Source organism: Vidua chalybeata, chromosome 20 (assembly GCF_026979565.1).
Source record: "Vidua chalybeata isolate OUT-0048 chromosome 20, bVidCha1 merged haplotype, whole genome shotgun sequence".
Classification (NCBI taxonomy): domain Eukaryota; kingdom Metazoa; phylum Chordata; class Aves; order Passeriformes; family Viduidae; genus Vidua; species Vidua chalybeata.
Window position 1 is genome coordinate 4,334,986 of NC_071549.1, and position 24,281 is coordinate 4,359,266.

At 55.4% G+C, this 24,281-nt stretch overlaps 4 protein-coding genes across 8 annotated transcripts; 3 read left to right on the forward strand and 1 right to left on the reverse strand.

Annotated features, from left to right (window-relative positions):
• Positions 1-1,703: 1,703 nt before the first annotated feature.
• On the forward strand, positions 1,704-6,585 carry LOC128798332 (uncharacterized). 4 transcript variants are annotated; one of them, XR_008434388.1, is made up of 7 exons: positions 1,704-2,777; positions 2,929-3,150; positions 3,245-3,348; positions 3,441-3,966; positions 4,339-4,515; positions 4,816-6,109; positions 6,233-6,585. XR_008434388.1 is itself a non-coding variant. In XM_053961693.1 (7 exons), the coding sequence occupies exons 1-7, from the start codon at positions 1,787-1,789 to the stop codon at positions 4,917-4,919; spliced, it is 2,016 nt and encodes a 671-aa protein (XP_053817668.1). In that variant the 5' UTR covers positions 1,706-1,786; the 3' UTR covers positions 4,920-6,585. The 4 variants fall into 4 exon arrangements, 2 of the variants coding, with proteins under 2 accessions (XP_053817667.1, XP_053817668.1); XR_008434387.1 differs by having other exon boundaries at positions 4,816-5,329; positions 5,446-6,585; XM_053961693.1 differs by having other exon boundaries at positions 1,706-2,777; positions 3,441-3,491; positions 3,600-3,966; positions 4,816-6,585.
• Positions 6,586-8,555: 1,970 nt separating this feature from the next.
• LOC128798336 (uncharacterized) lies at positions 8,556-11,858 on the forward strand. 2 transcript variants are annotated; one of them, XM_053961702.1, is made up of 7 exons: positions 8,558-9,629; positions 9,781-10,002; positions 10,097-10,200; positions 10,293-10,343; positions 10,452-10,818; positions 11,191-11,367; positions 11,668-11,858. In XM_053961702.1, exons 1-7 carry the CDS (start codon positions 8,639-8,641, stop codon positions 11,769-11,771), a joined length of 2,016 nt encoding a protein of 671 aa, XP_053817677.1. In that variant the 5' UTR covers positions 8,558-8,638; the 3' UTR covers positions 11,772-11,858. The 2 variants fall into 2 exon arrangements, with proteins under 2 accessions (XP_053817676.1, XP_053817677.1); XM_053961701.1 differs by having other exon boundaries at positions 8,556-9,629; positions 10,293-10,818.
• Positions 11,859-17,804: 5,946 nt separating this feature from the next.
• MIS12 (MIS12 kinetochore complex component) lies at positions 17,805-19,593 on the reverse strand. Its single transcript, XM_053961287.1, has one exon. It carries the CDS (start codon positions 19,492-19,494, stop codon positions 18,772-18,774), a length of 723 nt encoding a protein of 240 aa, XP_053817262.1. The 5' UTR covers positions 19,495-19,593; the 3' UTR covers positions 17,805-18,771.
• A 277-nt stretch (positions 19,594-19,870) lies between these two features.
• DERL2 (derlin 2) lies at positions 19,871-24,144 on the forward strand. Its single transcript, XM_053961120.1, has 7 exons — positions 19,871-19,998; positions 20,378-20,443; positions 20,709-20,782; positions 21,180-21,273; positions 21,719-21,914; positions 22,478-22,568; positions 23,272-24,144. Exons 1-7 carry the CDS (start codon positions 19,906-19,908, stop codon positions 23,375-23,377), a joined length of 720 nt encoding a protein of 239 aa, XP_053817095.1. The 5' UTR covers positions 19,871-19,905; the 3' UTR covers positions 23,378-24,144.
• Positions 24,145-24,281: the final 137 nt, after the last annotated feature.

Genomic DNA, 24,281 nt, shown 5'->3' on the forward strand with positions numbered 1-24,281 from the left:
CAATAAACTGATAGACGCAGGATATGATGTTTGACAAGCAGACAAAGACAATGTGACTTTTCTTCACTGGGCAGCAATAAACAACAGACAGGAAGTGGTGAAGTGAGCTGGGACGGAGCATCTTTCCCGGGGATGACGGTGCCCTGGATCCCTGGCCTGAAAGCGGGGGCAAGAGCAGGCATCTCGGCCCTGCCCCACGCAGCCAGGGTGTTCCACAGAGCTCCTCCAGAGCTCCGCTCTTGGCCGCCAGGGCGTTAATGAGTGAGGCATTAATGAGGGAAGAGCTAAGGGCGTTAATTGAGGAGGGGCGGGCGGGAGGCGCTCCCAGAGCCGAGGGGGCGGGGCCAGCGCTGAGGGGAAAAAGGGCGGGAAAAGGCTCGGCGCTGCTGAGGGGAAACGTCGGCAAGGAGGGGACAGAGGGATATTGGTGGGGAAAAGGGAGACACAAGAGCTCTTGGCGGCCTGAAACCGCTAACGGTGGCTGGGGAAAGCTCCACACCCTCTCCCCTGCATAGCCCAGCCCCTTACACAGGGGAAGCCCTGGCTAAAATCCAGGGAAAACAGTGCTGTGGATGCAAGGAATCAGGGGCAGCATCTGGGTGGAGAGCGTCCCTCACGGGAGGAACCTCAGTGGAGCCCAGCGAGGCTGGGGCAGGAGGGTCAGACCGAGCAGAGAAGGGGGACCCTCTGTCCATGCCAAGGCCCAGGGCGGCCCTATCCCGGGAAGTGCCCGGGCAGCGGATCCTTGAGCTGCTGCACCTTCGCGCTGCCCTGGCTCAGCCCGGAACCCGCTCATTGCCAGGGGGGAGCTGGTGGCACTGGGCAGCGGCAGAGGGAAAGAAGCGGAACACAAGGGTCTGTCCTACAGCCACATGGACTGCGATGCCGTGTTCGTGGGCTGTGCCAAATGGCTGCCCTGTTGGGAACGCAACCAGAAACCTCCATCGCCATCCTAATTTACTGCTCCAGAAAAAGAAAAATCCCAAACATTGATTCCAAGAGGGATAAGTGAGTCTCTCCTGGGCATCTGGAGATCGATTACCTAAATGCAGTCATGAGATTCCTTCAAGTCTCCTCCCTCAGGAGCAGTTAAACAGGCAGTGGGGTTAAACCCTTCCCCGTTTCTCCGTTCTAGATCGTCCCGTTGCATGAGAGGCTCTTTTGGTCAACAAAGTCCTAACTCGATGTGAGGCTTTAAGGATTAGTGAGCTGCCTGCCACGCTCAGTTTCCCATTAAAGCTGTGGCCGCAGCCTCTTGCAAACCACGGCTTCCCTGGGTGCCGAAGGGCGTCCAACGGTGGAGGCACAGTGCTGTGAGGGACAGTGATCTTCCATTTGGGATTGCTGGGGACAACTGGGACCAGAACAATATCCATGGGATGTGGCGTTGGGTGGGATTCATCCCAATATGTCCCAGTGGGAAGCCCTTAAATCATCTAGCCAAGGTCCTGAAAGCCCAAAAGGAGGTCTACGCTGGGGCAGTGTTCTCCAGCTGTATCTGACTCGACAGGAAAGGCTTGGGACTTCCCAGGAAACTCCATCCCTTCAATCTAATCTTGACAGCAGGAAAATGGTGGAGAGGGTCGTCCTTGGCACTACTGGGAAGTGATGGAAGGACAGGCCAGCGTCAGCCTGGGCGGGGTGAGGCGGGGCCGTGACGGCACAAAGGGGCCGAGTGAGGCGTGAGGCGGGGCTCTGACGGCACAGGGCTGTCCTGCCACAGCTCTGTGACATCACCATGCCTATATAAGCCGGGCCAGCCCCCGCGGCTGCCAGTGCAGTCGCGATGGGACGTGCCGGAGCCATGTGTGACGGTGGCGTCCTCATGACCGCGCTTGTCCTGCTGCTGGCCGCTGTGGCTGTCTGGTGGGCCCTTGGCCGCTGGCAACCACGGAGGCGGCAGACAAGGACACCAAAGAGGCGCAAGCGCCCCGGGGTCCGGCCCAGAGGCTCACGGAGGAACCGAGGAGCCCCTGCGGCTCCCAGGCCCTCCAGGCCTCGGCCGACCCCTCGCCAGCGGCCAGGTGCTCCCGCCAGCCCCCTGGACGGCTCCTGCAGCTGCGGCCCCTGCGTGGCAGTGGCCCAACAGCTGCAGGAACTGATGAGCTTGCTCTGGGCTCGCAATGGGACATCTGTGCCGCTCTACGATGGGATGTGGCAGGCCTTGTGGGAAGAACTGGAGGAGCTGGTGAAGCGAGGCCACCTGCCCTGCTGTGGCTCGCCCAGCTCCTTCAGGAGCCCCCATCCCATGAGGAGGCAGCTCCCAGGAAGCTTCTCCATCCCTGGGAGAGCCTCAAGCCTTGCAAGGATGGCGCAGCAGCAGACACCCGCCATCCCTGCAAGAAGCTCAGGCTGTCAGGGAACGTCCATCCTGCCTGGAGCCTCGGCTATCTCTGACAGCCTCCATCCCTCAGAGAGGCTCAGTGAGACCTGTCAGCGGGCAGAAGGTGCAGAGCCCGTGGACAGGTCTCCCAGCTCCCCTGGACCCGTCGACGTCAACAACACGGGCGCAACCCTGAGCGCTGACGTGGCCAGGGAAAGCCCGCGAGTCCAGGTGGGAGCCCAGCCCGATGCAGGGGAGCCATCTCAGGAGCAGGTGGCGGAGCAGCAAGTGTCCTGCAGCCGGCAGTTGCCGGCCCACGGCTCCCAGGACGCTGTGCCGGCGGGCAACAGCCCGTGCCTGGTGGAGGAGGCGATCCTCCAGAGACCCGGAGACCTCCATCTCCTGGAAGCTGCTCTGACACAGCCACCGACTACCGGGAAGGCCCTAACAGAAGGTGAGATCTTCTGAGGAGCTGCCTGCGGCTCCCCTGGGGCCCTTGGGGGGCATTCCTGGGCCGGGCCAGGGTCTCTGAGCACAGCCTAGTCCCTGGCTGTTCTCAGCGCCTCTGAGGGCACGGCTTCAAAAATCCCCTGTGTGGTTTGCAGCTGCTCCTGGGACCCCCCTGTGCGACACCTCGGGCTGCAGCCCCGGCCGTCCAGAAGAGCAGAGTCCGGCCCAGGACGCCGGGGCCAGCGACGGTGCCGCCGCGCCCCGCTGCCCCGCGGCTCCTGCAGCCGCCTGTGCGTGCTGCCCCGGCCCAGCCCTGCCGCTCACCGGCCCGACGGCTGCAGGGCGGGGGCCGCTGCCCGGCGCGCAGCAGGAAGCAGGTGAGGGCAAGGTGGCCCGCGGTGCCCCGGCCCGCTTGGCTGGCGGGCACGGGGGGCCCTGGGCGCAGGGCTGATGGCTCGCTCTCGGCCGCAGGGCACAAGAAGGAGCTGCAGGAGCTGTACCTGCTGGGCCCGCAGCTGGGGAGCGGTGGCTTCGGCACCGTTTTCTCGGGGACCCGCCTCTCGGACGGGAGCCCGGTAAGTGGCCGGCAGGGCCGGGCGCGGCCGGAGGGCCAGGGCCGGAGCGGGGCAGGGCTCGAGCTCAGCCCCCCTCTGTCGATGGCTTGCAGGTGGCCATCAAGCACGTGGCCCGGGAGAGCGTCCTGCAGTGGGACGAGCGGGTGAGTGAGCGGGGCCTGCGGGCCAGAGCGGGTCGTGGCGGGCAGGGGGCAGCGGAGGCACAGGGTAGCTCCAGCTGGCCTGCTGGAGGCATTGTCTTTTCCTCACAGCCCGACGGCAGCCGTGTTCCAATGGAGATCGTGCTGATGGAGAAGGTGGGCTCTGGCTGCCGCAGCATCATCCAGCTCCTGGACTGGTTCGAGCTGCCTGACAGCTTCGTGCTGGTGCTGGAGCGCCCGGAGCGATCGCAGGATCTCCTGCAGCTCCTGCAGCAGCAGGAGTTCCTGAGCGAGGAGGCGGCGCGCTGGCTTTTCTGCCAGGTGCTGGAGGCCGTGCGGCACTGCACCGCCTGCGGCGTCCTGCACCGCGACATCAAGCCAGAGAACCTCCTCGTGGACCCGGAGAGTGGCGACCTGAAGCTCATCGACTTCGGTTGCGGCACCTTCCTCCAGGAGCGGGCCTTCACTCAATTTGCCGGTGAGCCCGCGGCCCGGGCCCTGCTCCCAGCGCCAGGCACTGCATGGCCCCGTTCCCTCCGGGGCAGTGGGGCGCGGCATTCAGCCGGCTGCCGGCTGCCCCGCGGCGCGGCGCGGGGCAGGTGCCGTGCCCCAGGAGCCGGCCGCAGGCTCTGCTGACACAGGGGGGCTGCAAAAGCCAGGCCCCACCCCTCAGCTCGGCAGGGCTGTAGGGCTTGGGCTGCTCCGCTGGCCTGCTCTGCCTTGCCGAGCGGTTTCCTGCCTTCGGCCAATTCTCTGGGCGATGCAGGGTGGCCTTGGGGGGGAAGTTGTGTCCGTCCAGGCTCTGCAAGGCAGCAGCCTGCGCCCGGACAGCGCCGCCTGTCTCCCCTAGGAACACGCACGTACTGCCCACCCGAGTGGATCTGCCAGGGCCGCTACCACGGCCATGCGGCGACCATCTGGTCCCTGGGGGTGCTGCTCTATGTCATGGTCTGCGGGTGCCTCCCCTTCGAGGACGACCGTGAGATCCTGCTGGGGGAGCTTATCTTCAGGCCGCAGGTCTCTCCAGGTTGGTAGCCGGCCTCAAGAAGGCGGCCTTTGGCAGATGGCAGCACGCAGCCCAGCCGGGCCCTCACGCAGCAGCTCGGCGGGACGTGGATGCGCCCTCAAGGGCCGGCTGCGGGAGGTGGCCCGTGACGGGCTGGGTGTGGCACGCTTGGCTGAAGGAGGTGGCCGTGTCCTGCCGTGCCGCTGTGCCGCAAAGGGCAGCTCTGAGCGCGCGCAGCCTGGCCCGGGTTCTGCAGGCGCCGGGAGCAGCCGGGCAGGAGCCTTCTGCCGGTGACCGCCGCTTTCTGCCTTCTCTCCCCAGAGTGCCGACACCTGATCCGCTGGTGTTTGGCCCAGCACCCCGCCGACCGGCCGCAGCTGGACCAGATCTTGCGCCACCCTTGGGTGTGGGCCGGCTGCCTTTGATGCCTTGCTGGCGCCTCTGCAGCCCCCAGCTACCGAGTCCCACGCAGGACTGAGGGCCGGAAAAATAAAACAACCACCGACCCGTTGCGGGCTCTCCAGTCTGGTCCTTGTTAGCAACTTCTGCTGGAGAAACCTCTTGGGAAAAGGGGCAATCAGAGTCTTCCCTTCCCTTTGTCAAGCTTCCATGCCTCTCCTCCACCTAGGTGGTTTTTTGTGTCTTCAAGCTCAGGCTGTAGTGCACGTAGGAGGGGCTTTAACAAGGCCAGAAGGGCAACAGCGGAACAACAGCTGCCCTTTCAAACCGATCTGGCCGCTTGCTTGGGGTCCCCTGAAGTGAAACATGGGCCCGTCTGTGGATTCCAGCGCCGAGTGGGCGGCAGGAACAGAGACGTTGCTCCGCTGCCAAGGCTGTGAGAACAAGCAGAAGCGTCAAAGCGTCCTTTTCCCTTGAGCCCTGATGGACTCTTCCTCTTTCTTCCCCTCAAATCATCAGCAGGAAAATGCAGCCCACTCTGTCTCCATTCAGGCGACAGCAGCCTCCAAGGGAGCTGTGCAGGGCTGGGCAGATGCCAAAAGGAACCCTAGGACAGACGGACACGCCCCAGCAGGCTCAGCCTCCCGTCTTGGGGCGGGGAACGTGCGTGAGGAGAGCCCTGCGGCGGAGGAAGGAGCCCCGGAGAAAGTCATCCCTGGGGACTCCAAGGGAAACCCCTCCCCCGGTGTTAGCAGCCCTGAACCCTGCTGTCTCCCGTTGAGGACTCGTGTTCTGGAAGGGAGCGATTCTCGAGACCTTTGTTACAGCCTGTAGCCCAGAGCTTTAGGACTTTGGGTGGAAGGAGTGGCATTTCTAGCCAGCTCCCTTCTGGAGACTTGGCTATTGTAACAAAGAATCACTGGATGCCCATAGCACCTCCTGACCAGCAAGGGAGGGGTCTCCCTGCACTTGTGCACCCCAAATGGCATGTTTTTGTCAGCTCTGAATTTCCCCTTCTCTGCTTCACCTTCAGGATAAGGAAAAAACCTGACTTGGTCTCTTAGCTTTCCTGCTCACTCACAGGGGAAGGCAGATGAGATCCTGGACTTGCTCCCATGGCCTTGGGCCCACTGTGCCCCCCAAAAATATCTTCCTCTCCCCTAAAAACAACTGATGGAGAGTGCACCAACCGCTCTAGTTACAGAAATGCACCCAGGTGCCAGCTACTAATCTCTGCTACCTTCTGTCTACTGCCCTGACCTACCAACACAGGGTTTGGTAGTAAATAGTTTTTCTTCATAAATGCACACGCTCTTTCATTTCTGTTTTCTTTTCTCAGGGCTGCCAACCCTCTTGTACCCTGAATGGCTCTCCAAGGCTCTACCCAAAGGCCTGGCCCGAGCTGAGATCCTTCCAGCCAAGACCCCGCCCTGAGGGGATGGTGAGAGCTCTGTGTGTCAGCCCCGGCCTGGAGGCTGAGCTGGGAGGGAAAATTATCCCTTTTCTAAGGTCCTGTCAGCGGTGACTGCCACTTCTCCAAGGGCCACGACACCTTTTCCCCAGGAGCAGCATGTCCGTTGTTACAAAGCTTCCATTTTTGCAAAGGAAACATTTTCAGTTTCATTTTCTCCCTGTAGTAGAAGAAGAAAAATCACTTACAGCTGCTATCGTAAATAAACCAAAAGAATTTCAGACAGGTTTGCTCAAGTAGAAAAATTCTACTCCTCGAGGCACAGCCCCACGCTTTTTACAAGCCGTCCATGGAAGGCAGCGTAGAATTTCTTGAAGTAGGAACTGCTGGGTGATGCTTACGGAGATGTATTTTTTCTTTAGGACGCGACTGTCTCCATAACGGAGAATACTGAAAAAATTACAATGGGTTTTTTGGTTTTTTTTGGTTTTGGGGTTTTTATTTATTTTTTTTTTCCTCATATAAGGGGTGAGATACCAGAGCGATACAATAAACTGATAGACGCAGGATATGATGTTTGACAAGCAGACAAAGACAATGTGACTTTTCTTCACTGGGCAGCAATAAACAACAGACAGGAAGTGGTGAAGTGAGCTGGGACGGAGCATCTTTCCCGGGGATGACGGTGCCCTGGATCCCTGGCCTGAAAGCGGGGGCAAGAGCAGGCATCTCGGCCCTGCCCCACGCAGCCAGGGTGTTCCACAGAGCTCCTCCAGAGCTCCGCTCTTGGCCGCCAGGGCGTTAATGAGTGAGGCATTAATGAGGGAAGAGCTAAGGGCGTTAATTGAGGAGGGGCGGGCGGGAGGCGCTCCCAGAGCCGAGGGGGCGGGGCCAGCGCTGAGGGGAAAAAGGGCGGGAAAAGGCTCGGCGCTGCTGAGGGGAAACGTCGGCAAGGAGGGGACAGAGGGATATTGGTGGGGAAAAGGGAGACACAAGAGCTCTTGGCGGCCTGAAACCGCTAACGGTGGCTGGGGAAAGCTCCACACCCTCTCCCCTGCATAGCCCAGCCCCTTACACAGGGGAAGCCCTGGCTAAAATCCAGGGAAAACAGTGCTGTGGATGCAAGGAATCAGGGGCAGCATCTGGGTGGAGAGCGTCCCTCACGGCAGGAACCTCAGTGGAGCCCAGCGAGGCTGGGGCAGGAGGGTCAGACCGAGCAGAGAAGGGGGGACCCTCTGTCCATGCCAAGGCCCAGGGCGGCCCTATCCCGGGAAGTGCCCGGGCAGCGGATCCTTGAGCTGCTGCACCTTCGCGCTGCCCTGGCTCAGCCCGGAACCCGCTCATTGCCAGGGGGGAGCTGGTGGCACTGGGCAGCGGCAGAGGGAAAGAAGCGGAACACAAGGGTCTGTCCTACAGCCACATGGACTGCGATGCCGTGTTCGTGGGCTGTGCCAAATGGCTGCCCTGTTGGGAACGCAACCAGAAACCTCCATCGCCATCCTAATTTACTGCTCCAGAAAAAGAAAAATCCCAAACATTGATTCCAAGAGGGATAAGTGAGTCTCTCCTGGGCATCTGGAGATCGATTACCTAAATGCAGTCATGAGATTCCTTCAAGTCTCCTCCCTCAGGAGCAGTTAAACAGGCAGTGGGGTTAAACCCTTCCCCGTTTCTCCGTTCTAGATCGTCCCGTTGCATGAGAGGCTCTTTTGGTCAACAAAGTCCTAACTCGATGTGAGGCTTTAAGGATTAGTGAGCTGCCTGCCACGCTCAGTTTCCCATTAAAGCTGTGGCCGCAGCCTCTTGCAAACCACGGCTTCCCTGGGTGCCGAAGGGCGTCCAACGGTGGAGGCACAGTGCTGTGAGGGACAGTGATCTTCCATTTGGGATTGCTGGGGACAACTGGGACCAGAACAATATCCATGGGATGTGGCGTTGGGTGGGATTCATCCCAATATGTCCCAGTGGGAAGCCCTTAAATCATCTAGCCAAGGTCCTGAAAGCCCAAAAGGAGGTCTACGCTGGGGCAGTGTTCTCCAGCTGTATCTGACTCGACAGGAAAGGCTTGGGACTTCCCAGGAAACTCCATCCCTTCAATCTAATCTTGACAGCAGGAAAATGGTGGAGAGGGTCGTCCTTGGCACTACTGGGAAGTGATGGAAGGACAGGCCAGCGTCAGCCTGGGCGGGGTGAGGCGGGGCCGTGACGGCACAAAGGGGCCGAGTGAGGCGTGAGGCGGGGCTCTGACGGCACAGGGCTGTCCTGCCACAGCTCTGTGACATCACCATGCCTATATAAGCCGGGCCAGCCCCCGCGGCTGCCAGTGCAGTCGCGATGGGACGTGCCGGAGCCATGTGTGACGGTGGCGTCCTCATGACCGCGCTTGTCCTGCTGCTGGCCGCTGTGGCTGTCTGGTGGGCCCTTGGCCGCTGGCAACCACGGAGGCGGCAGACAAGGACACCAAAGAGGCGCAAGCGCCCCGGGGTCCGGCCCAGAGGCTCACGGAGGAACCGAGGAGCCCCTGCGGCTCCCAGGCCCTCCAGGCCTCGGCCGACCCCTCGCCAGCGGCCAGGTGCTCCCGCCAGCCCCCTGGACGGCTCCTGCAGCTGCGGCCCCTGCGTGGCAGTGGCCCAACAGCTGCAGGAACTGATGAGCTTGCTCTGGGCTCGCAATGGGACATCTGTGCCGCTCTACGATGGGATGTGGCAGGCCTTGTGGGAAGAACTGGAGGAGCTGGTGAAGCGAGGCCACCTGCCCTGCTGTGGCTCGCCCAGCTCCTTCAGGAGCCCCCATCCCATGAGGAGGCAGCTCCCAGGAAGCTTCTCCATCCCTGGGAGAGCCTCAAGCCTTGCAAGGATGGCGCAGCAGCAGACACCCGCCATCCCTGCAAGAAGCTCAGGCTGTCAGGGAACGTCCATCCTGCCTGGAGCCTCGGCTATCTCTGACAGCCTCCATCCCTCAGAGAGGCTCAGTGAGACCTGTCAGCGGGCAGAAGGTGCAGAGCCCGTGGACAGGTCTCCCAGCTCCCCTGGACCCGTCGACGTCAACAACACGGGCGCAACCCTGAGCGCTGACGTGGCCAGGGAAAGCCCGCGAGTCCAGGTGGGAGCCCAGCCCGATGCAGGGGAGCCATCTCAGGAGCAGGTGGCGGAGCAGCAAGTGTCCTGCAGCCGGCAGTTGCCGGCCCACGGCTCCCAGGACGCTGTGCCGGCGGGCAACAGCCCGTGCCTGGTGGAGGAGGCGATCCTCCAGAGACCCGGAGACCTCCATCTCCTGGAAGCTGCTCTGACACAGCCACCGACTACCGGGAAGGCCCTAACAGAAGGTGAGATCTTCTGAGGAGCTGCCTGCGGCTCCCCTGGGGCCCTTGGGGGGCATTCCTGGGCCGGGCCAGGGTCTCTGAGCACAGCCTAGTCCCTGGCTGTTCTCAGCGCCTCTGAGGGCACGGCTTCAAAAATCCCCTGTGTGGTTTGCAGCTGCTCCTGGGACCCCCCTGTGCGACACCTCGGGCTGCAGCCCCGGCCGTCCAGAAGAGCAGAGTCCGGCCCAGGACGCCGGGGCCAGCGACGGTGCCGCCGCGCCCCGCTGCCCCGCGGCTCCTGCAGCCGCCTGTGCGTGCTGCCCCGGCCCAGCCCTGCCGCTCACCGGCCCGACGGCTGCAGGGCGGGGGCCGCTGCCCGGCGCGCAGCAGGAAGCAGGTGAGGGCAAGGTGGCCCGCGGTGCCCCGGCCCGCTTGGCTGGCGGGCACGGGGGGCCCTGGGCGCAGGGCTGATGGCTCGCTCTCGGCCGCAGGGCACAAGAAGGAGCTGCAGGAGCTGTACCTGCTGGGCCCGCAGCTGGGGAGCGGTGGCTTCGGCACCGTTTTCTCGGGGACCCGCCTCTCGGACGGGAGCCCGGTAAGTGGCCGGCAGGGCCGGGCGCGGCCGGAGGGCCAGGGCCGGAGCGGGGCAGGGCTCGAGCTCAGCCCCCCTCTGTCGATGGCTTGCAGGTGGCCATCAAGCACGTGGCCCGGGAGAGCGTCCTGCAGTGGGACGAGCGGGTGAGTGAGCGGGGCCTGCGGGCCAGAGCGGGTCGTGGCGGGCAGGGGGCAGCGGAGGCACAGGGTAGCTCCAGCTGGCCTGCTGGAGGCATTGTCTTTTCCTCACAGCCCGACGGCAGCCGTGTTCCAATGGAGATCGTGCTGATGGAGAAGGTGGGCTCTGGCTGCCGCAGCATCATCCAGCTCCTGGACTGGTTCGAGCTGCCTGACAGCTTCGTGCTGGTGCTGGAGCGCCCGGAGCGATCGCAGGATCTCCTGCAGCTCCTGCAGCAGCAGGAGTTCCTGAGCGAGGAGGCGGCGCGCTGGCTTTTCTGCCAGGTGCTGGAGGCCGTGCGGCACTGCACCGCCTGCGGCGTCCTGCACCGCGACATCAAGCCAGAGAACCTCCTCGTGGACCCGGAGAGTGGCGACCTGAAGCTCATCGACTTCGGTTGCGGCACCTTCCTCCAGGAGCGGGCCTTCACTCAATTTGCCGGTGAGCCCGCGGCCCGGGCCCTGCTCCCAGCGCCAGGCACTGCATGGCCCCGTTCCCTCCGGGGCAGTGGGGCGCGGCATTCAGCCGGCTGCCGGCTGCCCCGCGGCGCGGCGCGGGGCAGGTGCCGTGCCCCAGGAGCCGGCCGCAGGCTCTGCTGACACAGGGGGGCTGCAAAAGCCAGGCCCCACCCCTCAGCTCGGCAGGGCTGTAGGGCTTGGGCTGCTCCGCTGGCCTGCTCTGCCTTGCCGAGCGGTTTCCTGCCTTCGGCCAATTCTCTGGGCGATGCAGGGTGGCCTTGGGGGGGAAGTTGTGTCCGTCCAGGCTCTGCAAGGCAGCAGCCTGCGCCCGGACAGCGCCGCCTGTCTCCCCTAGGAACACGCACGTACTGCCCACCCGAGTGGATCTGCCAGGGCCGCTACCACGGCCATGCGGCGACCATCTGGTCCCTGGGGGTGCTGCTCTATGTCATGGTCTGCGGGTGCCTCCCCTTCGAGGACGACCGTGAGATCCTGCTGGGGGAGCTTATCTTCAGGCCGCAGGTCTCTCCAGGTTGGTAGCCGGCCTCAAGAAGGCGGCCTTTGGCAGATGGCAGCACGCAGCCCAGCCGGGCCCTCACGCAGCAGCTCGGCGGGACGTGGATGCGCCCTCAAGGGCCGGCTGCGGGAGGTGGCCCGTGACGGGCTGGGTGTGGCACGCTTGGCTGAAGGAGGTGGCCGTGTCCTGCCGTGCCGCTGTGCCGCAAAGGGCAGCTCTGAGCGCGCGCAGCCTGGCCCGGGTTCTGCAGGCGCCGGGAGCAGCCGGGCAGGAGCCTTCTGCCGGTGACCGCCGCTTTCTGCCTTCTCTCCCCAGAGTGCCGACACCTGATCCGCTGGTGTTTGGCCCAGCACCCCGCCGACCGGCCGCAGCTGGACCAGATCTTGCGCCACCCTTGGGTGTGGGCCGGCTGCCTTTGATGCCTTGCTGGCGCCTCTGCAGCCCCCAGCTACCGAGTCCCACGCAGGACTGAGGGCCGGAAAAATAAAACAACCACCGACCCGTTGCGGGCTCTCCAGTCTGGTCCTTGTTAGCAACTTCTGCTGGAGAAACCTCTTGGGAAAAGGGGCAATCAGAGTCTTCCCTTCCCTTTGTCAAGCTTTTCGTGCCTTTCCTCAGTATTGTAGATTTATCTGTCAGGGTGCAGAGAGAGGAATCTCTTAGGTCTGGACTGCCTGCTCCCTCATAGGCACCGGTGTCAGCAAGACCTGCTCAGTCCTGAGGATGCAGATAGCCAGGAAAAGACTGAAATCAAAGAAGCAAACCCAGGCCATAGCCGTACAGTAATCCTAGAAGGATGTGTCCCAGGAGCAAATATCCTGGTGCTGCCAGTTCCCAGTCCATGACTGTGAGGAAAATGCAGCTGTGCCATAGGAGTAGTGCCCTGATGTGGTGCTGTATAGCATCCTGCAGCAGCAAAGGCAGGTGTCCATATCCAGCTCACGCTCTGGAGCAGGCAAGGAAGGAGGAGGACAAGAGGAAGATCTCCACAATTGGGTTACTCATGGCGAGAGTCTCCACCACTCCCATTGCCTTCATGAGAGCTGCTGGACCAGATATGGAGGAAGCCCTTAGGACAGGACTTCCTGATCCCTCAGAGCCATGGCTGTCTGTAAAAGCTGCTCATCCCTGAGGATTCAGATGGCCAGGAAATGCCTGGAAGTAAAAAGGAGAGCCCAGCCCTCTCCAAGAAGCTGTTCCCAGAGGCAAGTGTTCCAGCAGCAAGTGTTCTGGAGCTGCCAGTTCCCTGTCCATGGCTCCCAGGATGCTGTGGCTAAATTTAAGGAAAAATACAGACCCCCTTCAACCCTTCCCCAAAAGGGCAAAAGGATGGAGACTCCTGAGCCACCTGAAAGGGGAGAGTGGACCAAGTTTCCCTGGTTCCCCATAGGGCAGATGAGGATGAGACCATCCAGACCTCCCTAGGGAAGAGGAGAATGGAGACCTTCCCCAACCCCCTTCAGAAGAGAGAAGCACAGAGACCTTATCTTTTTCCTTTTTCCTTTTTATATTTTTTCTTTTTCTTTTATTTGTTTTCTCATATTTCTCTATAAACACCTCAAAGAAATTATCCTTCAGTGCTTCTGTATTATACAATGCTTAGGATCTGATCTTTCCCTGTGAGGATGGGAAGGCCCTGGCACTGGTGTCCCAGAGCAGCTATGGCTGCCCCATCCCTCTCCAAAGCCAGGTTGGATGGGGCTTGGAGCATCTTGGTGTGGAAAACCAGGGCACCGGGAATATTTCTCTGTTTGCTCTGGGGTGTCCTGACCCCCAGGGGAGCACTGACTTTGACCCTCATTCATGGAGAAAACTTCCAAAGCCTCAGGGTAAACTAGAAACCACAAAAGTGTGAAATAGATTGTAGAGATTGTAGATAGTAGTATAGTATGTCACATGGGTGAGAAATTTTGGTTTTAGGATTTTTAGTATGTTATAGATGGGTTCAAGATGGAGGATAGATATAGGGTGTTATCTTGAGTTCCTTTCTTCTTTCTTCTTCTTCCTCTTTCTTCTTGGGTTTAGGTGGTGTCTTGTAATTGGGTAGAAAAATCTGCATTGCGAGTCTTTAGGGGTCAGTTATTGGGTTAGAAAGGAAAATAATTTAGGTGTCACTTCTTAACTGGGTAGCTTAGTTTTTTATTAGACTTAAAAGGCCTTGTAACAAGAGATTGTTAGCCATTTTTGTGCTGTTTTCCTGCATGCAGTCTGGTGCAGACAATGTGCTGAAGTTTTGATAAGATAACAATAAACAGAGGCTGAAGACCGAAAAAGTCCAATGCGTCTCTCATTCCTGATGCAGAACTGCTCCAGGAGGGTCTCCCCTGCCAGGGGAGCACCCAGGGAGTTGTCCAACTTGGGGCCCACAAACTCACATCCTGGGATTGTGGAAGCTGTCCCTGCCCATGGCAGGGGATGAAACGAGATGAGCTTAAAATCCCTCCCACCCCAAACCATTCTGGGACTCTGTGTTCTGCTCAAACACACAATGGGTCCCAATACCTGCCAATGCCAAACCTACCTGTTAATTGATGGATAAATAAATTCCTGGCAACCAGCACCACAAAAGGAAGGAAAATAGCTCCATCAGAGGGACCGGCAGAGCCTGAGGTTGGAAACAGGGACATCAAGGGTTCCTTACTGCACAAGCACTCTTCCTGGATTAATGCTGTTGCCCACTCCAGATGGATTCATACCCCAGCATTTTGTCAGGGAGTAAATAAAATACTGAAAGCCAATAATTGCTGGTTCCCTGGGAATGCAGTGTCCTGGTAAGGTCATGTCACTGCCACCACAGCACATCCAGCCCTAACATGGTCAGTGACATGTCCCAGGCCACTACATGCCTCTGGAGCTCACGGTCATTTAGGATCTTGCTGGGGACTCAATTTGGGGTTGGATCCAGCCAGGTAAATGGCTTGAAAGCTGCTCCCCCTAATTTTCTTGTAAGTGGGCTATGTATCAAAATGGATTTCTAGAGGAGTAAATTATAATTTAGTGCTTATTATAATATTCATTAAGAGCTGGTGTCTGCTGTAGTGTTACACCAAATACTAATTATTAGAAATTAAGGTGACAGGAGGGAATAATATTCTGAATTGTGTAAATGGGAGTAATAACAGCCTAGGAAGGATAAGCAGACAAAGCAGCAGGAGAATTTCCTTTCTATAGGGAAATCAGGGGTAATGGAATCCCCATTAGCCCAGCACTGGGAGGCATGGCTGCCCAGGAAGGGGCTGTGGGCAGGGGACAAAATTAATCAGAGTTACAAAAACACCAAGCAGAGGGGTCATAGCTGTGACCATTGGGTTCAAAGTGTTCAGTTTTGGGGCATCACCACCTGTCAGGATCCATCCAGTGGATTGACCTCCAAAGGCTCCATCTTGCCTCAATGTTATTTTTCTAGTTGTTTTGCTTGGTTTGTTCATTTTTTTTATTCCTCTTCAAGATGAAATTAAATTCCTCCAATGATTTTGTCCCAACCTAATCTAGTAAAAGGTGTCTCCGCTCATGGCAGGGAATAGATGATCTTTAAGGTCCTTTCCAACCCAAAGCCAACTGCAGTAGGGGTGAAATGGATACAGAGCAGGATGAACAGCCAGGGAAATAGCCAAAGCCATGCAGAGCTGTGTGAGTGACATAGTTTTTCCAGTCCCCAGCAAAGGAGAATCATAAACTTCACCCTTTATTGTTGTCCGTGCTGTTCCACACCAAGCACAGCTGGCTCCAAGGCCTCCCTCCAGCAGAACCTTTATAAATCATATTCCCTCTCCCCCATGGTTTAATTAGGGGGAAAAAAGAATCTCATATGTGAAAGTGATTCTTTTGTTGCCAGACATTTTCAGGTTTTCCATTTTCTTCTCCTTGAGTAGGAAAAAGTCATTTACCATGTTCTTTTCTAACAGTTTCCAGGGATGTCCCACAAACACGGCCAGGAGTCACCAGCAGCCAAGCCCTGACCGAGTTTCTTTGCTTGAGTAAATCAATGTTTAGCCACTAATGGGAGCTGAATGCCCATTTTCCATGCCCCGTTTATTTTATTGCCAGGGCTGGGGTGCAGAGGAGGCAGCACTGGGGCAGCTCTCTAGAAATCCCAGTGAGCACTCGGAATGTTCACTCCCATCCCATGTTATGGTGTGTGATGTGCAAACACATTAGGGAAGAGCCACTGCACTCACCAGCTGGAATAACTCACAGTGCCTGGCTCTCTCTCTGCCCATCTCTATTATTTTTTATTTGAAGTTTCCACAGGGTTGTTTTAAGGATGGGGGTTGCTCTTGCTCAGTTTGCGCCAGCAAAAATCCCCGTGGAAGAAATTTTTTTGCCACAACAGGGTATTTTTCATTTTTAGAATGAAAAGGACTTTTTCCCTGCCCTGTTGGTCCCTTCAGCCTTGCTGTGGGATGTGGACAGGGATGGGAGCCCTGAGCCACCACAAGACAGCAAAGGCAGGAACTGACCCACCACCAGCTTGAGGTGAAGTGATTAAAGCTTGTGGCTGCCACCAGCATCTCCTGCCTGTAATTAATTCTTTTAATAAGGAGGCATATGGTAACCCCCTCCTCCCCCCCGGCATTTTGCCAGGTGTGGGTTCATTAACGGCTGCTAATTACACCATGGTGTGTGTTCATTAACGGCTGCTAATTACACCATTATTCAGCGTCTAAGTCAAGGAGAGCTACACCGATCCAACTGCCTGTGAATGCTGCCAAAAATATCTTAGGTTTAAATTTTCTGTTTTCTCCTTATACAGGGAACTGAAGCCCTGGGGGTTTGCAGGGCAAACCAGAATCCCTGGGACACAGAGCCAGTGCCTTCCCTGCTTTACCTGACCCCTCTCCGTGCACAGGGCCTGCAAATCCGGCTGCACTGCTCCTCCTCACAGCCAGAATATGCTTTTATTCCCAGGGGTGAGTTTTGTTGGAAGTCTGATTGTCCCAGGAACTGTAGAGGGACTTGAAGCCATTCTCTATCTGATGGAGCATCCAGCTGCCAGGACATCCTCAGCCCCATGGATCCTCAGGGTTCCTCCTGTGTGTCCCACACAGGGTTCCTCCTGTGTGTCCCGGGCATTATCCTGGCCGGAAAACCAGTGGCTTTGTTCCCCTCAGACATCAGCTCTGCTGCTGGGGTGTTCATTGCACCAAGTGTTTGACATCAAGGCTCTTTCTCCTGAAAAAGGCTCTTGGAAATGTTTTACCAACAGCTGGTTACAGTTTTTACATTTGGTATTATGAAGTACCTCACTCCCAGCCTGGGGCTCTGAGTATTCCAGCTCCATGCAAGTACTGGGAGAAAATGAGCATTAAAATAATCCATCTGGAAGTTCTCCCCCTCCTTTCCAAGCCAGTTCCAGGTCCTGCTCCTGCATTAGCCTGGTGCTACCCTGTCTGTGCCTGCCTTGTCACCAATGGGACCATGGCCATGGACACTCTGGATCACCCTCCAAGAGTGATGGGAGCCTTGGGAGAGTGGGACAAGGACAGGTGGAGAGGCCACTGGGGATGGAGCCAGGGTATATCAATGTGCTCACGAGGCTCTGAACCTCCAGAGAACCCACAAACACATGGACACGATTTGGAGTTGGGAATGCTCACCACTGCCACTGGATCCAGCTGCTGTGGATGTGGCACTCGAGGACATGGCGAGTGCTGGCCATGGCAGTGCTGGGGGAACTGCTGGACTTGATGCTCAGAGGGCTTTTCCAGCCCAAAGAATTCCATGATTCCGTGAGCTGCCACAGCTCCCTGCCCAAGGAGCATCAGGATATAATTTATTGTAAAATATTTTATTATGGTGACTGCAGTGCTGGGAGTGTGTGTGGGAGGATGGCATTTCTGAGAGCAGGTGGGAAGGGACAATCGCAGGAGGGCCCAAGGCCAGCATGGGTTAAATCCACACCAGGGGGGTGGGATGGTCAATCCCAGATTCAGTTGTGGACACATTTCCCTGGTTGGTGACACAGCAGGACATCAAGGGGTCAGGGAGTGGGCCAGGCACAGCCCAGTACAACCATCGTGCCCAGCATCCCCCTCACCCAACACTCCAGCTGGGAAGGGTGTGCTGGGGGGAACCCTGGCCTGGCAGTGAAATTGTCTCTGGCTGGGAGAGGAAAAACCTGTGAAAATGGGAATAATACATTTTTGAAGGAAAATACAGCATTAAGGTGTACAAACCCAACAGGGTCCAGCTTTCTGCCAATCCGTGTGTGGTCACTCCAGGCACAGAACACCCAGGAAAAGCATCTCCTATTTACTGAGGATAAAACAACTGATTCACCTGAGGAAACACGATAATTCTGCATGTCCAGGAAAGTTACACAGAGTTGGAAAAACAGACCAGCCTGCTGTGGAGCAGATCCCTGGGCCGGGCTGCTGCTGCCCTCTGCTGCCAAGTAACACTTTTCACATCTTGCTCTTCTCAACTCAGGGAAGAAAGAATTCCAAACTGTGTTTTATGTTTTCAATACACATTTTTATTGCGGTCACCTCTAAATGATTCACAGAGTTAATGACTTTTAAACCTCTATGCTAGTAAAGTAGAAATTAATATTGATATTTAATGATAGGACTAAACAGGAGATTAAAAAACTGCTGTAGAAAGATGCACGGACTGTCAGGGATTTTGAATTAAGTACAGAGAGAATAAGTTTAATTAAGACACAAGAGCTTATCAATATTAATAACATTTTCACAGGAAAATCTGATTAAATGTTAATAAAATAAACTTTGTTTAGTAGAAAAGGGACACTGGGCAACAAAAAAACCCCAAACAAATATATATAAAGCAACATAAGGTGAAGTAGGACAAACTGATGGAATTACTAATTTCCTCCAGTGGCTTCTGCTCTGGGCTGACAGAAACACAAGCACAGGTGGAGCAGTGAGGAACCCTGACATTCCAGAAACTGGGCTGAAATTTGGTTTGATGCCAACAGATCTCATCAGAACCTTGTTGATAGCATCAGTGTTGATAGCGTCCTTCTCCCTGCATTTCCTCCTCGCTGGCTTCCCAAACATAGTGAAAGGCACCACAGCCATGGCCAAGGCAGCTCCTCGGCCACCGGCAAAGTCCCCGCGGCCTCACTGACCTCAGGCTGGAAACCACCTACACATTCCTAGAAGTCTTAACGAGGCTGTGTTTTTATGACCCTTCAAACGGGCAAGTGCTACATTGTGTTCAAAGGTAACATTCAGTGTTTTCAAACCCCGGTTATGCAACCCAAAACTTCCGAAGTTAACAATCCGAGTTAGAATTTACAGGCTTTCTCCCCTTCCGGCCTTAGGGGGGTGCAAAGAGGCACAGTTCAACAGTTTTTAGACCAAATCCTGGCGGGATAAGCAGACTAAGGGGAAGATAAGCCCCTGTAATTTTAAGCAAGCTGTCTATATGGCAACTGTTACCTTCTCCGAATTTCCATTACATCAACTGATCATGCTGCTTCACTTTTTTGCTCTTCTCCTCGACGTCTTTCAGCACATCCTGCAATTTCTTACAGCTCTGTGTCAGGAAGGCAAAGCTTTCCTTGAAGTTGCCGGCCCCGTGCTCCCTGCAGATGTTATCCAGCTCATCAAAGCACTGCAAAGTCTTCTCCAGCTCGGCCTTGACAATCTTCTGCTCCTCCAGCTCTACTAGCAGCGCCTGCTCCAAGGCCACCTCTGCCCTGTACTGCTGCCGCAGCTGCTGCAGCTCATCCTGCAGCGCCTGGAATTCCTCCTTGCTGCAGGGATACTGCTCCTGCACCCTGTCCTCTGGCAGCAGCACGTTCTTAGGGATGTTCAGCACCAGCTGCAGCAGCACTTCTTCCATTTTAGCGAACAGTTTATCGAAGTGCTCCTTCATGAAGAGCAGGAATTTCTCGGTGCATTTCCGGATCTGGGAAGAGCTGATTTTGCAGCCGGGAATATCGTCCAGCTTCTTCAGTATCACGCCCTCCACCACCAGCATCGTTTCGAAGAGGTAGTCCTGGAAGGCGATGTAGATGCGCAGCATGCACGTCTGCGGCGTGAACCCGAAGAATTGCGTCTCGTAGGCCATGGGATCCACCGACATGGCGGCGGGGGACTGGGGCGGCCGGGCCGCGAGGGGAGGGCCCGTCTCACAGGGCTCCCCGGCGTTCCCCGAGGCAGCGGGGCCGCTCATGCCGCTCGCGGGCCGAGCGCGGGGCCCGGGGACGCTGCCCCAGGACGGTTCCGAGACCCGGCGGGGCCGCCGCGGCTTTCCCGCCTCGCTCCAGCGCCGCCTCAGGGCAGCCCTGGCGGCAGCCAATCAGCGCCCACCAGGGCACTCTCCCGCCCAATCACCGAGCGCTCCGCCCCTCGGTGGGCGGGCCAAGCGCGGGGAGAGCGCGGCCGCGAGCTGGCCTCTGGGCCAATGGCAGCGAAGGGTGGTGGGCGGGCACTGCAAGACGACCAATGGGAGTGCGGAGAGGCGGCCGCGAGCTGGGCAGTCGGCCAATGAAAGCGCGGAGCGGAGGGAGGGCGCTGCGGCTCAGCCAATGGGAGCGCGGAGCGTCGGGCAGGGCGGAGGCGGGGGTGGGGCCGGGCCGCCAAGATGGCGTACCAGACGTTCCGGCAGGAGTACCTGCAGGTGCCGCCCGTGACCCGGGCCTACACCACCGCCTGCGTCCTCACCACCGCCGCCGTGGTCAGTGCGCGGCCGCGGGAGGGAGGCTGTGACGGGAACTGGGAGCGGGGTGGGCGCGGGGTCGCCGTGGAAGGGGAGCCCGCAGGCACCGCCCCCGCTCAGAGCCGGGTGAGGAGCCCCGAGGACCCCCTGAGCGAGGGGATTCCGGGGAAGGTGCAAAACACGAATAAATGACAGCAGCGCCAGAGGGTTGTTGTATTGAGGCTCCCACTTGCCAGAAAACTCACAGTGCTGATTGAGGGCTTGCTGGGCTCTTTTTGGCACACGGGAATGAGTTACTGTTTTGGGTGTGCATTTTTTATTTCTTCCTTTTTTTTTTTTTTTTTTTTTGTTGTTGTTTCTTGTATTGATCCTTTCAAAATGTTCTCTTCTTTTTCAGCAATTAGAACTTATCACGCCCTTCCAGCTGTATTTCAACCCTGAGTTAATATTTAAGCACTTTCAAGTAAGTGTGTTCTGAAGCACGGGAGGTTTTAAAATGTGCTGTAGAGTTTTTTAAGTGTTTGTCTTCTCAAAACAGTGTACTTTTTGTATTAGAAATACACTTTTTAAAAGCTACTGTAGCCAGAGTGCAGACCACTATGCCTTAAAATAGGTTTTAGTTTCATTTTCTGTAAAGGAGATTTCGGTTTTGTTGTTACTTGCTTACCTATTTAGACAATAAAAATAAGCTGTCATGTTTAAAGTCCTTGTATTTGTCTTATTTCCAGATATGGAGATTAATCACAAACTACTTGTTCTTTGGACCAGTTGGCTTTAATTTTTTATTTAACATGATCTTTTTGTATCCTTCACCAAGTTGTGTTGGTTCCCTTGGCAAGCAGAGCTCCAGAGTGCAGGAATGTTGCACACAGGAAAGGTTGAATTCCTGGGAATTCAGCAATGCCAGCTTCACTGGTATCATGAATAGGCTTCAAGGGGGTCAAGAGTTTTGCCAGTTACTTTTTTGGTGTTAAGAATTTGTACAAGCCTGATCCTTCAGGCTGGTGCTGACTTGGTGCAGGAGAAAATTCCAGGTAATTCCAGGAAAATTCACCCTCTCTGCTGAAGTGTCCAGAAAGAGCCAAGTGATGCAGTAAATGGATAAAACACTTTCAGGGTGATGTAGAATTGAATCATTTTCTGCTTGGATCTGTCTCTGAACTCACTTGCAATGGAGTTTTCCTGACCTGTGGCCTCAGATACCGGTACTGCCGCATGCTCGAGGAAGGTTCTTTCCGGGGTCGGACGGCAGATTTTGTATTTATGTTCCTTTTTGGAGGACTTTTAATGACTGTATCCTTTCTGTTTTAATTCCAAGCTCCTTTAGTAAAGCTACAGATGTGTGAAGAAGAGCTGAAACCATGTTTTTACTGTTACCTTAATATAGTTTCTTGCACAAGGAGTACCAATGTTTCTTAGGGTGGTTTTGAATATTTTGGGATTGTTGCTGGTTTTTCAGGTTTTTTTTCTGCTGGATCATGGAAATGGGGTTATCAGGGGACTGTTCACATGTGGGATCATGCTCAGGTTGTCTGTGAAGAATTGAATTCTGCTTTAATGAGATGATTCATGCTGCAGGTACTCCAAATCCCACTGCAGCCGTTGGATTTGTTGGACAGTAGTTTGATGTACTCGCACCAGGGAAAGTGGATCTACCAGCTGTGTGGAAAACACAGGATTACAAATGAAGCTGTGACATTCCTGACCTCACAAGCGTTTCCTTAACGAGCCATGGCAGCTCTTTGGGCTGTTTGTGAACCTGGTGTTCCTGGGGCAGGCGTTCACCATCATGCTGGTGTACGTCTGGAGCCGCAGGAATCCCTACGTCCGCATGAACTTCTTCGGTCTCCTCATCTTCCAAGCCCCGTTTCTACCCTGGGTCTTGATGGGCTTTTCTCTGCTTTTGGGGAACTCCATCATTGTGGATCTCCTAGGTGAGCAATGGCAGCAATCACGAGGATCTGTTCCTCCTCATGTTTTACATGAAACAGAAAACAGGGACAAATCCAAGGGCTAAATGCCCTAATGCTTGGTGTTAGTTCTTCTGATATATTTATTATTTTATGTTTATGTTTTTAGGCTTTTCTGATTTCTAGCCATTGTAGCATGTTTTGTGCTGTGATAAGGATGGAAAGAGCTTTTGATGTTTTGGCTTTTTATTGCTTGGAATCAGCCCTGATGCATCATCTGACTGCAACAGCATCAGTCTACTGAAATAAAATAGCTTATATTACTATTTTATCAACTCTAATAGAGCCAAAACATCAGTATTTTTAATAATGACAAGACCTTTCCCCAGTATTAACATCTGGTAGTGTAAGTTAAGCTTATTACCTGCTGTTAGCTTTCTTCCTTAGGTTTTGTATTTCTGTGTCATCATATTTTCTGTGAAAGAACCAATGTATGTTGTTTTTCTGAAAATTCTAGTGTAAAGCATTTGAGAGTTGTAAAGGAGAACTAGTGAAAAATCACCTTTTGGCTTTTCTTTCTATACCAGGCATTGCTGTTGGGCATATATATTTTTTCTTAGAGGATGTCTTTCCCAATCAGCCTGGTGGTGGGAGGCTCCTGAGAACCCCGTCTGTCCTGTGAGTATTGATGTCTTTGGAAGAGAAATGGAAAAAGTGCTTGTTTGGAAAACTGTGTGCAATTCAGTCACACCAGCTTCTGGTGAATTGGGCAGAGACAGAACTGGGGGGTGTCCTTGCTTTTTATTGAACTCGTGTTGCCAAACAAAGAGCTGGAATTTGTTTAAGTGGGAACCAACTTAACTGGGAGAAGAGCTAAAGGATTTTACCTTTGGTTTCTCTGATAACACTTGTCAGGCTTTACTGGCAGCTTTTTTTGGTGGCACCAAAGCTGTGTCCTCTGCTGAGTGTGAACAGTGCTGAGGTACTACAAATAAGATATTTAATGGGTTTTTTTCATCTATAAGTTATCCTTATGTCACAGTTTTGGAAAAGAAAACTTCAGTGTTTATAGTATTGAGTAGTGGTGCCCCCACTCTCTTCCCTCTTGTGTGGATGCTCTAATCCCCTGTGGTCCTCTCCCAGAACACCTCTGATGGTTGTTTTCATAAAACTGTCCTGAAGATGTCTGGCATAGAATATTTATACATAAATATCAAAGGATGAACCTCATCAGTCTTGATTTGGGATCTCCTTCCTGGTGGCTCCAAAGTGGAGAGCATAAATCCCACTGCCTGGGCGAGCTGTTCTTGAGGGAGGCCACTGAGCAGCAGTGAGCTGTGAAAGCTGTGTTTCAAGGACACCCATCCTTTGTGTTTTGCAGGAAAGCACTATTTGACACGCCGGAGGATGACCCCAATTACAACCCCTTGCCAGAGGAGCGGCCGGGGGGCTTTGCCTGGGGAGAGGGGCAGCGCCTCGGGGGATAATCAGGGCCTGTGCCTGTCCCAGCCACCCCGGGGAGAGACTCCAGCCCCACGTGGACTCTCCTGCCCCAGCACAGAGGGCTCTGACAGCTCTATGGTTTGGAACACAAGCACTTTATGAAATGGCAGCCTCACTCGAGGCACTCCCAGCACCCTTCCCAGTCAGGGAGTTCATTGTGCTGGACATCATCTAAATCCAGTGGAGCCAAAAATTTAAAACTGGAAACCGTTTCCTGTTAACTTTAGTTAACACAGCCACACAAGTACTTCTTTAAAGTGATTTCTAAAGCATTTTTTTCAAGTTATTTGATACGTGAAAGCTCTATGGGAAACTTTACAGGGGACAAACCCAACTTTTTGGGTTTTAACTATTTTTTTTTATTCTTGGATAAAACAACTGCAAGATGATTGAAAGGCTAAGTCACTATTTCAATGGCAAAAGGTTTTTTAATCTAAGGTGCTGCTGTCTCCAGTCATCTTTGAACTGCAGGGAACACAACATGCAGCTTCTCACTCTACCAGTTGGATTTTTGTAATGTTCTGCAGGCTGAGGCTACATTTTGGTGGGGTTTTTTTCCCCCAAGGACTCTGTGTTCAGGTGCCCAGTTTTCAGACTGGTGGTTAAATAGGTGTGCCTGCAAAATCCACCCCCATGTGCCCTCTGTTGTTACTGGATGACCTGCAGCATTAGAGAAGGAAACTTACCTGGAGTCAGGACTCAAAAATGATGATGAGTTGAATAAAATGTCTTGTGGATCCTTTTTGGTTAATCCTCTGTATCATCCTGTAGTCTTGAGGCAGCAGGTGGGGAAGCAGGGGCTGGAATAAGCAAGTCCTTGAAGAGATAGAGATAACTGCAGGAATAAGCAATAACTTGCTGGAATAAGCAAGTCCTTGAAGAGACAGA

Coding starts and splice junctions, on each gene's coding strand:
- LOC128798332 (XM_053961692.1), top strand. CDS start 1,787: ATGGGACGTGCCGGAGCCATGTGTGACGGTGGCGTCCTCATGACCGCG. Junction 2,778..2,928: donor CGGGAAGGCCCTAACAGAAG/GTGAGATCTTCT, acceptor TGTGGTTTGCAG/CTGCTCCTGGGACCCCCCTG. Junction 3,151..3,244: donor CGGCGCGCAGCAGGAAGCAG/GTGAGGGCAAGG, acceptor TCTCGGCCGCAG/GGCACAAGAAGGAGCTGCAG.
- DERL2 (XM_053961120.1), top strand. CDS start 19,906: ATGGCGTACCAGACGTTCCGGCAGGAGTACCTGCAGGTGCCGCCCGTG. Junction 20,444..20,708: donor TAATATTTAAGCACTTTCAA/GTAAGTGTGTTC, acceptor TCTTATTTCCAG/ATATGGAGATTAATCACAAA. Junction 20,783..21,179: donor TTATTTAACATGATCTTTTT/GTATCCTTCACC, acceptor CTGTGGCCTCAG/ATACCGGTACTGCCGCATGC.
- LOC128798336 (XM_053961701.1), top strand. CDS start 8,639: ATGGGACGTGCCGGAGCCATGTGTGACGGTGGCGTCCTCATGACCGCG. Junction 10,819..11,190: donor GGCCTTCACTCAATTTGCCG/GTGAGCCCGCGG, acceptor TGTCTCCCCTAG/GAACACGCACGTACTGCCCA. Junction 11,368..11,667: donor CAGGCCGCAGGTCTCTCCAG/GTTGGTAGCCGG, acceptor TTCTCTCCCCAG/AGTGCCGACACCTGATCCGC.
- MIS12 (XM_053961287.1), bottom strand. CDS start 19,494: ATGAGCGGCCCCGCTGCCTCGGGGAACGCCGGGGAGCCCTGTGAGACG.